This window comes from Phoxinus phoxinus (genome assembly GCF_949152265.1).
Source record: "Phoxinus phoxinus genome assembly, chromosome: 19".
NCBI classification, from domain to species: Eukaryota; Metazoa; Chordata; class Actinopteri; order Cypriniformes; family Leuciscidae; genus Phoxinus; species Phoxinus phoxinus.
Genome location: NC_136894.1, coordinates 13,653,407 through 13,666,227, shown reverse-complemented (window position 1 = coordinate 13,666,227; position 12,821 = coordinate 13,653,407). Strand labels below are relative to the sequence as shown.

The following is a 12,821-nucleotide window of genomic DNA, read 5'->3' as shown; positions in this document are numbered from 1 at the left end:
CCCCCCCCCCTTTTCTGTGTGTGTTTGGAGGGGAGCAGAAAGACTCACACTGATGCAAGCTCTAAAGCAGACTTCTTCTCGACAGTCAAAGCGGGGTTACGTTATTGCCCGTCGTGCACAGGAACCCGAAAGGCAACGGGGTGGCGGCTTTTTATATATATATATATATATATATATATAAATAAATATAGCTGCAAGCAGCGATGGAGGGCCCAAGCCGGTGGCAGCGCCAGCCCGGTGCCTTTAGTGTAACTAAAGGCACCAGGGTGGCGGTGCCACCGGCTTGGGCCCGTAATCGCTGCTTGCAGCTATATTTATTTATATATATATATATATATATATATATATATATATATTTATTATTATTTTACTACCTTTTGGGCACTTTTGGGGGCCTTAACGTGCTCAAAAACTCTTGAAACTTTGCACAAATGTCAGAACCTGCGGCCATCAGGGCCCGACTGAAGCTGGGACCCGGGCGTGGCAGGGGGGCTCGCCAGCGCCCCCTGGAATGGGATTCAAAAACATGTCCATATCTCAAACACGCTTGCATGTAATAATATGAAACTCGGTACACATATAGATCTCATCGGGCCGAACAACTTTCGTGCTCTAAGTTTTACGCCAGTCCAACAGGAAGTCGGTTATTATGGGCTGGATGGAAACGCATGTTCTGGCATTTGAAACACTTGTCCTAGAGAATTCATCGGATGACCACGAAACTCGGTGTGCATGAAGTCAAGACATGGAGGATGCTAAATTGCGAGGGGATTTTTGATATCTCGAACGGTTTGGCCGTGGCGAGGAAACGAATTTATGGCGAATATTGGAAACAGGAAGTGTGTTATAACATCCTCATACATTAACTGATCTTGATGAAACTTCAGCAGTGTGTTTGTTGTAAGAGGCCGATCACATGGATGTGACTATTGTGAGTCAAAGTTATAGCGCCACCAACTGGCAGCAGGAAGTGTGTCACTTTCAAAATGCTTTGAAATCACCCTCTTATTTTTACCCGATTTGCTTCAAACTTCATCTGTATAATGTAAACACACGGCAGATGTAGACCTGTGAAAGGATTATTGATATCTTAAATACTGTTGCCATGGCAACGCATCAAACTTTAATATTCTTTTTGGGTGCATTTGAGGCTCTTAACATGCTTCAAATTGCATGAAACTCAACATGCATATCAGATTTATTAGGTACTAGGCATGTGTGAAGTTTCAGAAACGGGCGCGGTGGAGGGGCTCAGTAGCGCCACCTTTAGTCAAAAATGGGGTATTAGTTTTACCTACAGTAACAAAAATCGGTATTTATATTTATCTCCCCGAGCCGGACAACTTTCTAATTTACAGTCATTAGCTCCGACCAACAGGAAGTCAGATATTTTGGTTTGAATGTGATTTGATGGGAATTTTGCCAGTCTCTCTCAGTGTCTGTGTGTGTGAGAGAGGAGGGGGGCTTTATTTTAACCCTTTCTCTGCTGTGTGGGACTTCTCGGGCACTTTTGGGGCCCTTAACGTGCTCGAAAACTCTTGAAACTTTGCACACAGGTCAGAACCTGCGGCCATTAGAGCCGGACTGAAGCTGGTACCCGGGCGTGGCAGGGGAGCTCAACAGCGCCCCCTTGAACGTGGTCCGAAAAACTTGGTCCATATATCAAACACGTTTGCATGTAATAATATGAAACTCGGTACACATTTAGATATCATCGGGCCGAACAACTTTCGTGCTCTAAGTTTTACGCCAGTCCAACAGGAAGTCGGCTATTATGGGTTGTATGAAAACGCATGCCCCTGGAATTTGATATACTCCTCCAAGAAAAATTATCCTATCGCCACCAAACTCAGTCAGCATGAAGTAAAGACATTGAGGACGCTAAATTGCGGACGGATTTTTGATATCTCGAACGGTTTGGCCGTGGCGAGGAAACAAAGTTATGGCGAGAAAAGAAAAACACAATGTGTTATAACGTCTTCATACATTTATTGATCTTGATGAAACTTCAGCAGTGTGTTTGTTGTAAGAGGGCGATCACATGGATGTGGCTATTGTGAGTCAAAGTTATAGCGCCACCAACTGGCAGCAGGAAGTGTGTTACTTTCAAGATACTTTTGACTAAAGTGGGGGGGTTATTTTTACCTACAGTCACAAAACTCGGTCTGTATATTGTGCTTATCGATCCGGACATCTTTCTCATTTACAGTCATTAGCTCCGACCAACAGGAAGTCAGATATTTTGGTTTGAATGTGGTTTTGTCTCTCTCTGACAGAGTTCCCCCTGCCATTCTCTCTGTGTGTGTGTGTGTGTGTGTGTGTGGAGTGGGGGGGAGGGGAGGGAGGGAGGGCACACACACAGACAGCCCCCCCCCCCTTTTCTGTGTGTGTTTGGAGGGGAGCAGAAAGACTCACACTGATACAAGCTCTAAAGCAGACTTCTTCTCGACAGTCAAAGCGGGGTTACGTTATTGCCCGTCGTGCACAGGAACCCGAAAGGCAACGGGGTGGCGGCTTTTTATATATATATATATATATATATAAATAAATATAGCTGCAAGCAGCGATGGAGGGCCCAAGCCGGTGGCAGCGCCAGCCCGGTGCCTTTAGTGTAACTAAAGGCACCAGGGTGGCGGTGCCACCGGCTTGGGCCCGTAATCGCTGCTTGCAGCTATATTTTTTACTTGTTATTTTAAAGAAGAAACAATGTCCAAAACAATCAACCTACTAACAAGACACTGCAACAATGCAACAATGACCGAAGTCTGCTCTTTCAAGTCCTCCTGGGATGTTCATGAGTTTGGAAGTTGTAATTATAACCTCAAATCATTCATATAAGTATTCAAATCATTTTAGTCAAAGCAAAATGGTGATGTATCTTTTCTACATAAAATAAATAAATACATTTCATCTACAAAATGATGAATAAAGCGCATTGGTTGCGTTTTTGCTATATGTTTTTATTCAATTTAAGAAGGTGCTGTAAATATAATTGCTATATTCTATTGAGCTTGTATGCGGTATTTTGTACATGCAACTTACTGTAGATGTCTTATTGTAAATGAAAAAAAAAAAAATTATTTTCAAAGATTTACCACTGCATCCATTCGGCCCCACGTTTTCTCACCGACTCTCCCCCAACTCGGAAACTCCAGATGAAGGGCGACAGCGCAATATTTGACCTCTGAATGCCATGGTTGACCTGTCGGAATCAGAGTCAGCATTCACAGGCCATTCTCCCACAAAATTAGATGTTGTGAAACACCAACGTTTGTAGAACTATCGATCCCAATTAAGAAAATATTATTGAAGTAAAATATGGTGATTGTTTAATTTTGTCCTAAAGCCATTGTGTAGAGCCCTCCGGCCAATGGCATGCTACTTTGTCTGTTATTAAAGCTGTTTGGGCAAAGGGAGCACACAGTGTGATGTTTCCTAATTGAATGCCCTGCAGCATAGGGCAAAAGAAGAACCTGCCAGCTCCGGTTAAGCTTGTTATGGTCTGTTTCTGACATTTGAAAGTTTCAGGGGAATTGTTTTAATGAGCCAGATATACAGCCATATAAATGACCAGATTCTGTTGGCAGTGTCCGTTTTGTCACCTTTAATGAAACAGAAGAGATGTCTGGGTGTTGAGATTAGGTCTGTGTGAATAACAGTAAATGCTCCAGCCAGGTGAATGTTACTGCTGTGCTGGATCTTCTCGTGGGCTGTAATAAAGAAACCGTGATCATAAATATAACCGCTGTGCTCAGCATCAGCCCCATTAGATAGCAAATGGTTGTGAAGCAAGCAAGAAATACAGTCATGAATTAAACAGGAAAGAATCCCAGCTGCAGCCAAGAGCAAGAATTATCCTGCAATATACCCAGAAAATTGTTTTTCATTACCACGGATCATTTCAATAGGCTACCCCTAGAAAGCTAATTGTTTAAATTGAGTGAGATTTTTCTCTCACAGAAACAAGTATTCCATAAATCTTTTTTTTGCTGTTTGTTTTTGCATTTGCCTGTACTGACCTGAAGCACTCCTGCTGTTTTTCTCTTGTGTTCTCTTCCCGGTTTCTCTCTTTTCTAACTGGGTCAGTCTCTCACGTACCTCAATTTGAGGCCATCGGTGTTGTTCTGTTTAATTCACTTTCAGACCAGATGATTTTCTCTAGAAACCTCATCCAACTCCACATCACCCACAGCTCTGTGTGAACGTGGGCCACAATTAAAATGAAACTATTATGAGTTATAAAGAAAAATTATTTGTGCACAGTATTTAGTTAGATTTAGTTACAGTCCTGCCGCAGTAATGCTGCTTTTTGGATCTATATTTTTCAATGTAAAAACGCTTTCAGCATAACATGAAGTTTGATAATGTTATTCATTCTTGTTAAAATTGTTCTCTGCACACTTATTTTGTATAAAGATTCATGAATAGACAAAAGGCAAGACAACATGGAAATATATTAAATAATAACAAATTGAAAATGATTTCTATAAATATCCAAAATGCATATTAAAAGTACAAACCAGTACAAATCAGTATGAATGATTGTTTTGCTCTGTTTCGGCAATATTCTGGCATCTTGTATCTGCAGTCTGATGGTAAAAACTGTTTCTGTGCTTTGCGATTTTTATTATTTTATTTATTTAGCCTATTCAAGGTCACAGAAGGTAGTTTGCTTTTAGTACTGTAGAAGCATATTTTATTACCATGAATGCAGACATGTTCATAGTACTCTGATATAGAGTCCAAGTCAGTATCAAATTCCCTGTGGTAATAGTTTTATAAATCTTTTCGCTCGCCAATTTCATGCACTTTTAGGAATTTCCTTGTTTATTACATAATTTATATAAAAGAAAGCATATCATGGTGAAAGATAATTTTCTTTAATACAAATTCAGATTGATAAATTAGTGTTTATTCATTATCTAGGTGCTATTCCCTTGAAAAAATGAACTTTTAGCTGTGTTTTTTCTTCTGTAGATGTTCACTAAACAGGAAAGTTATCTTTGTTATCCCTATAGTAAATGGGTGGGTAACTGAGGGGAGACTTATCCTTGTTAGTACCATTCTCTAAAACTGCCCTAAGTGTTTGACATGTGGTCACCTGTATTTATACCTTTCTGTGGCAAAATTTCCACAAGCAGTTTTTTAAAAACAGAGGCTGTGCTATTCTTGTCCAATCCTCCATCATCCTTGACATAGAGTGTCAAGAGACTCTCTTTTATTCTAAATGTCATGTTATTCAGAAAATTAATTTAACACTTTCTCTCGAGTCTCTAATTTGGTGTCCAAGTCAAATTTAGAGTCAGTCAAAGTGTCAAAGAGTCAAAAATGTGAATTTGAGACTCTCTTCTTGAATTTATTATCATGATGTCCTCTGTGTAAAATAAGGATACTTAATTGTATTGAATGTGCACTTGTAGTGTAAATTACGTCAACACATTGAATAATGCTGCACGCTTCAAGGCACTTTAGTAGGCCTTTAATATACATTTAACCTATAATACATTTCCATATAATTGCAGTCAACATGCAATTAAGTGCCCAAAACATTACATTCAATTTGCACTTATATAATTATAATAAAATATAATGCTAAAATGTATTTCTTTTCCACAAGAGGTGATCTAATTTCTTGTCTTTGTCTCTTTCAGATGTGTCCCCAGTGCTGGCAGGTTTTCTGGGTGCAGGGGTCTTGGTTGTTTCAGTGACAGTGGCCGTTTTCCTGTGGACGTGCTGTCAGCGGCGATATGGTCAAATGGCAGGTGCGTACAAGCTGACCAGTGGCCCCTACGACCCACCCGTTGACCCCCCCTACAAGTTCATCCACATGCTCAAAGGCATCAGCATCTACCCCGAGACCCTCAACAACAACAAGAAGATTGTACGGGTGGGCCAACGCTCAGGATCGAGTTCCTTGTTTAGAGAATGGAGTCGTGGATCCCGAAACGGTGACGTGCTCCTTGTGGATGCAGATCCTGAAGGTGGTACCACGCACCTACAGATGAACCACCTGGTCCCCCCTATGGGTCCTCCCAGACTGGAGAGGGCGCTGCCCATCCGGGCGGACTACTGCTGTATGGAGAGCAGCTCAGGAAGCAGCAGTGAAGCACCCAGTAAAACGGCATCACCCTACAGTCTCAACTCGCCCTCTCTGGGAACGCTCAGTCTGGCCATTGACTACAACTTCCCCAAGAAGGCCCTTGTTGTCACTATCGTAGGAGCGCAGGGACTCCCCGCGGTGGATGAACAGGCGGGCAGTTCTGACCCCTACGTGAAGATGACCATCCTACCCGAGAAGAAGCACCGGGTGAAGACACGTGTACTGAGGAAGACTCTGGAGCCCGTGTTTGACGAGACGTTCACCTTCTACGGCATCCCGTACAGCTTGCTGCCTGAGCTTACGCTGCACTTCCTGGTGCTCAGCTTTGATCGCTTTGCACGAGATGATGTCATTGGGGAGGCGGTCGTGCCGTTGGTGGGCGTAGACCCCAGCACGGGACGAGCCCATATCACCCAGCAAATCAGCAAGAGGAACACACAGGTGAGTGTTTCTTGACCTTGCACAGGATTGTGGGATATCTTAGGCCACGTACGTACACACTGTAAAGTTTCAGGAGTGACAACCGCATTTAAATATAGAAGTGAATCACCTAGGGTAACGGAACACGACTCAATCCTTAAATTGTGATGATTGACACTGTGGTAACCACAGGAAAGTTCTGGCGTCTTGTGTTTGGTATCTAGTATTTTTGACCAAAATAATAATTCAGCGACTATATAGTATACTTATTTTTTTGTTAGGAGGTGCAAGTTGCGATATTTTTGTCTTGTTTTCATATAAAACATTTGGATTTCTTACTGTTTATTTTGGGCTTATTCTTATTCGCTGTTTTTTTTTCTAACAAATTCAGGCCATGAGAGTCAAAGTTCATTCCTCGTGCCCTGTGATTTTTTTTTCCAGAATTTTTGTAGAATGCAATTGTTACTTCTGTAAATCACAAAACTTTGTGTGTACAGAACAGGATTAAGCACTAAAAGTTGAATTGACAACCGAATTTAGCTGCAGTATGTGTATGTGGCCTTAGATGTCTGTAATCTTCATAAAACCACACTTAAATCATTCGGAAGCATGAGAACATCAGTATTGGGTGCTGCTGGCCCTGCAAACGGCATCATATTCCTCGGCTGTTATTCGACGCAGCAATCGTTAAACTTGATCATTCCCATGAGATGGCTGCTGGAACCTTTATGGATCTCCCTAGATGTTTTACGGTTAGCGGCAGTCACTGTGGGTGAAAGGCTTTCTTTAGACATAAACCTGATATAGGAAATAAGGTAAAAGAAAAGATTTTGCCCCAGGTTAAGTGTGACTGTGATTGATACAAGGAGTTTCAGAGTGATAGCGCTGCCATCAATTCCAGTTAATTGAAGCTATTATCCCACAGCTTTCCTTGAGATCAAGTCCCAGAGGTGTTGATTTTATTGTGTTGACATTTTGAACCTTTTTTTTGTTTTGGCATTTTAAAGGATATATGACTTGTGATTTTTGAGACCTTTGTAGCTTCATTTGTACATTTATATTTATGTATTTAGCTGACGCTTTTATCCAAAGCAACTTACAAAAGAACAAAGCATTCATCTTAGAGCCAGCAATCCTTTTTGCAGAAGTGTGTGTTTGTAAGTGCATTGGTGCATAGGTGCGTCTTTAGCTGCTTCTTAAAAGATGTGATGTTCTCAGTAGTTCAACTGGAGATTGGCGGCTCATTCCACCAGAGAAGAACAGAGAGAGTGAAGTTTTGGAAAGTGACTTTTTGCCTCATTGTGAGGAAACAACAAGATGTCGCTCATTCAGTGAGCTGGCAGGAGGGAGCATACATTTTTAGTAGTGGGTTGAGGTAGGCCTGAAAGCCAGCTTTAGAACATTAAACTTGATTCTGGACTCAATTTGGGAGCCAGTGGAGTGAGATCAGGAGGGGTGTGACGTGGGTTCTCTTGGGCTGATTGAAGACTTGACGAGCTGCTGCATTCTGGATCATCTGCAGAGGCTTATGGTTGGGAAGACCAGCTAGTAGAGAAAAAAGTCCAGTTTCGAAATGACAAGCGCTTGGATGACTAGCTGTGTTGTATATTATGACATTAAGGGTCAATGAGTTTTTTTTTTAACAAAGTTCTGGAAAATTACATGGATAATCTACCCAATCAGCACGAGAGGAGGCTTATATATTGAGCCGACTTGCTTCTGTTCCATGACAGTTTTTCTAGCATCCTCCACCCCAACTCCTCACTCTTAATTATTCCTGGGGGGAGTGCTCTGGATTCAGGCCAAAATCCGAGCTCTGAGGCCTCTCCTTGAACAGCACGCCAAATACACATATTTTATTATTTATTCTAACTTAGATGTTAGTGTGAACTCGTGAAGTTTCCATTTGTTAACTGTCAGATTTTAAGGGGAAGCTTTTTTATTCAAGTTAGTGTGAAAAAGAAGTACCCTTAAAATGTACCAAGCACAATGTTCTCTCATCATTCCTGATTTCTAACATGCACTCACTTCATTCGCCATGGTCTCGCGGCTGTCAGAGCAGGAACGAAAGCTGCTGCTCTCTGTACGTTTTTCCATCGTCTCCTTTCGCGTTCAAATGTAAATTCGCACAAGCTTATTTCGTCCATTATATCAAAAGATCAGGAAAAAGCCCATACTTTTATATTATTATAAAATTATATCGAATTATAAATTTTAATATAATTTCTGATGAAACTTTTGTCATGTATGTATTTGTATGTTATGTTACATGTATTTTTAATCACACATTTGTAGCGATGAAGTTATAGTTTAGTCCATTTAAAATATATTAACTTGTAATATCGAATAACACTGAAAATGTTCATTAGTATGTTAACACATCAAAGTAAGTGTAGGCTACTTCTTTAAAAAATGACAAAATATGAAAACATTTATTTAAAATGTACTTTAAAAATAAAAGTTTAAATTTACAAAGTGCATTTTTTAAAAGTTAAGAGTCTTGCAAGTTTATTCTCTTTATGTACTATTATTTAATTAATATGACATTATCTACAAGTAAAGTTTTAAAATATATATTTTTAAGATTTGAAGTACACTACAAGTGTACATTCAATACAGTTAAGCACACTTTTTTTTGTTTCTTTTTTTTTTTACAAGGTTTGTTAAGTTGCTATTACTTTTGTAATTGATGATGGGAAGTTAGATGTGGGGGTGTGGAATTAGAAACCACTTAAAAATCACTCAGAACCACCTAGACAGTTTTGTGCGTACAAACATCAACCATATTTTCTTCTAAAATCATCCTGTGTTTCATCCTATAGATATTATATTATGTAGCTGTATACCATTGTGCTCCTTACATGTATGGGCTGGGCTTTATGGGTGGTGAGAGCGTCTATTGATCCACGGCCCATTAAAGTGGCATTATGCAGACAGAGAGTGTAGCCATAAAGGTTACAGACTGCAGGGGGGGCATCCATCAGTACAACCATTTGGAAACAAGCACTAATACTCACATCATTAGCAATGATACTCACAAACAAAACAACAAGCATCTTCAGTTCTTCACTTCATGAAAATTATTGATACTTTCTATGCTTCTGTAGTTTCCTACCCCTGTTTACAGATGGTATTGATGCCTTTTATTGATGGAAAATGCGTTTCCTGTAACCACTTGTGATTGTATTTTGAAGGGAGAGTCTCTGGTGTTTTAACTATACTGTATATACAGTTTGGGGTCAGTAAGATTTTTTTATGTTTTTGAAAGAAGTCTCTTGTGCTTTACCACGGCTGAACATCCCCCAAAATTATATTATAATATTGCAACAGCAATATTTTGAAATATTATTACAATTTAAAATAACTATTTTCTATTGTAATTTTTTTTTAATGTAATTTATTCCTGTGTTGATCATTTAGAAATCATTATAATATGCTGATTTGTTGCTCAAGAAACATTTTTTATTGTAAACAGCATAAATTTGAAATAGAAATCTTTTTTAACATTATACATGTCTTTACTGTCATTTGATCAATTTAGTGCATCCCTGATTAATAAATAAAAACTGTAAAATCTTACTGATGTCAAATCTTTTTAAACAGCATTGATTCGGCACACTATTGCTTAAAATATACCAGTTTCAAGTGGAATGCTCATTGTTATTTGAGTTATTAGTGATATTTTCTTAATATTGTCTGGCATCTGTGTTATGAACTTAGGTTGTGCTTTACATGATCTGTACAACTGTGTGTTGATGTGGAACTTCTCACCAGGCTTATATGTTTGGTTTTTCCCATATTTAGATTTTAATATGGGCTTTATGGGTAATGATAAAGAATGACATAAAATTTAAGTTTAAAATTTAAACCCTCTGTTTTAGTGTAATGGATGATTGAGAGGTGACTAGGCATTTACTGTAATGTCTGAGAGACATTAGAGCAGATCAGTGTTTACACTCCACTCCACTGTGATCACACGCATTTTTGACTACCTTGAAATATACTTAAATTTTTGATCACAAAATTTGTTGAACCTCTTTTACACCTATATTTAGAGCACTGATTTTCTGCCTGTGATGATCAGGTCACACAAGTCAGATAGCAGGTGTAAAAGAGGGCTTAGTGAACATCCATTGAAATAGAGAGAGAGAGCGCGATTGGGTTATGATGAAGGCTTTGCAACCATTTTCACTCAAACACAAGCAGAACACTGTTAAAAGTGGTTGCATAACACGTAATCATAGTCTAATACACTGCTGTATTTCCATCAAAACAGGAACAATAGCATTATACGCGATGTTCATAATCTCATTCTCTCTGGCCACAAGGAAATCTTAAGTGCTTGGAGGCAAATAAGTATTTGAGCTTGTGTTCCCGCTTTGTAAATCAGTACACAGAATATGCAGAGTAAGCTTGTTCAAATCAGAGAACTTCCTGTCTGCCTTCTTCTATAAAGAGAGTATCTTAAATTGAATCAGTGCCCATGGCTCCACAAGACAGGAGCATTAGGGTGTTGGCTGGGAGTGGTGGACAATCGATTCAGAGAGAGAGAGGGGGGGGATTATGGGAGAGAAGGAAGGAGAAAAAGCTCAGGAAACAGATGGGGTGCAGTTTGTGCAGTGAGAGAGAGATGGGTGATTATGAGGAGTGAGTGACATACTGCGGCAGCGCCATGCTCGTTACGCTCGCTTAGTTTCATGGAAGAGAAAAATAAAATGATTGTGAGCTAAGAGGAGCTAGGGTGACCTCAATCAAATTCATAGGTATCTGTTTTAAAATATTCATGTATATATTTGTATTTGATTAGACACTTAAATATACAATATCAATGTATTGACAGCATCTAAAGTGTAATCCCTTTTATGGAACTTCAACTAATCCTGAAATTAACAGAAAGCACCAAGTTCTCATTAGTTATTTGTCCAGTAATGTTTGTGTAAAGTTTACATGGGTTGTAAAGTCCAGGTTCAGAAAGTAACCATGACAAATGCTTATTAATAATTTATATATACAAATGAAATACAGCTATTTAGACTCCTTGCATGGATAAATTGGATTATCATAAAATCTCAACAATATAGCATACAAGTGAGACATGCTGTAACATTAACATGCACAAACTGTTAAATATTTCTGTGTAAAATTACAGTATATTCCAGGTTAATAATTGCTCCAGGATGCCTCCTAATTCAAGTTGCGATGGTGATGACCAGGAGCAGGACTGGAATCTTTACTCTCAAAGAAGAGAAAAACAAAGACGGAGACGGCAAGAGAAAAACAAGAAAAAGAAAAGGCAATGTTGTCTAGCGATAGAAGTCTCTGTATATGATGTGGAAGAAGGTCTGTGCCACAGAAAACAAATATCTTTACTTTTACATTTCTTTATTTAGCAGATGCTTGGATAAAAAAGTGACTGAGGAAAAACACGGATAAAGAAGCCAAAAATATTAGCAGTCACAATATGCTATTTAAAGAATATAACAGAAGAGCCCTAAACATTTAAATCTTCATCATTTTCTTTTTCAATCTGTATTTTTGTCTTGTTGTCCAGAAAAAAATATCTAAACATCCTAAAAACAAGATACATTTAGGCTACATGAGTCGAAAAATTGTATAAGACAATACAACTTTAAAGAAAATAGGTTGAATTATGTTCATTCTTCTTATTTAAACAGTTTAAAATAAATGTACATATTCTTGTTTTGAGCATAAATCTAACAGCAGGGTTAAACTTAAAATAAGGTCAAACTATTTGGCATATACTCTCTGAAAACCTTTTTGTTCATCAACAATTGTGCCCCTCAAATATATTTCGATATTTTTCCTGGAAAATAAGGCAACAATTATTTGTAGCAGTGTAGACCAGAAATAAATGTGAAGAACAGTACTGAAAAGGATTTCTTTTTATATGGCAATAAGTGGCTTTATTTATATCTAAAGTTGTTTTTTATGATCTCAGCAACCGGGTTAAGGCTGGATGCTTGTTCTACCATTGAGGGACAGTGAAAGTTCAGCACTGAAACTAAACACAGTGACTGTACTAAGTACCTAAACTCTTAATGAGGAAAGCATTAAGACAGTTTATATTTGGTTGCTTGTTGCTAAACAACTTGCCGTTACATTTAGGAACTGTTTTAGATTTGAAACTTGTATAACTGTAATCACAATTTTCTATTAACACTACCTTTACTATATGAGGGAGAGCTTAATAACTCATGATTAAAATTCTGGGTTAAAAGTCACCTTAAGCTGTTTTAGGTGGTTGTTGCTGAAGGTTTCAGTGCTCATAAGTGTCAGATTG

The 12,821-nt window shown here is 38.7% G+C and overlaps 2 protein-coding genes across 3 annotated transcripts in view; both read left to right on the top strand.

Moving 5' to 3' along the window:
* Window positions 1-12,821, top strand: part of LOC306987326 (uncharacterized protein) — a 214,267-nt gene that overhangs the window by 78,088 nt on the left and 123,358 nt on the right. The gene's annotated exons all lie outside the window — the stretch shown is intronic.
* Window positions 1-12,821, top strand: part of syt11a (synaptotagmin XIa) — a 47,972-nt gene that overhangs the window by 28,878 nt on the left and 6,273 nt on the right. The window contains exon 2 of the mRNA XM_079590988.1: window positions 5,652-6,541. Within this exon, the coding sequence (XP_079447114.1) occupies window positions 5,652-6,541 (890 nt within the window). The remainder of the gene's footprint in view (window positions 1-5,651; window positions 6,542-12,821) is intronic.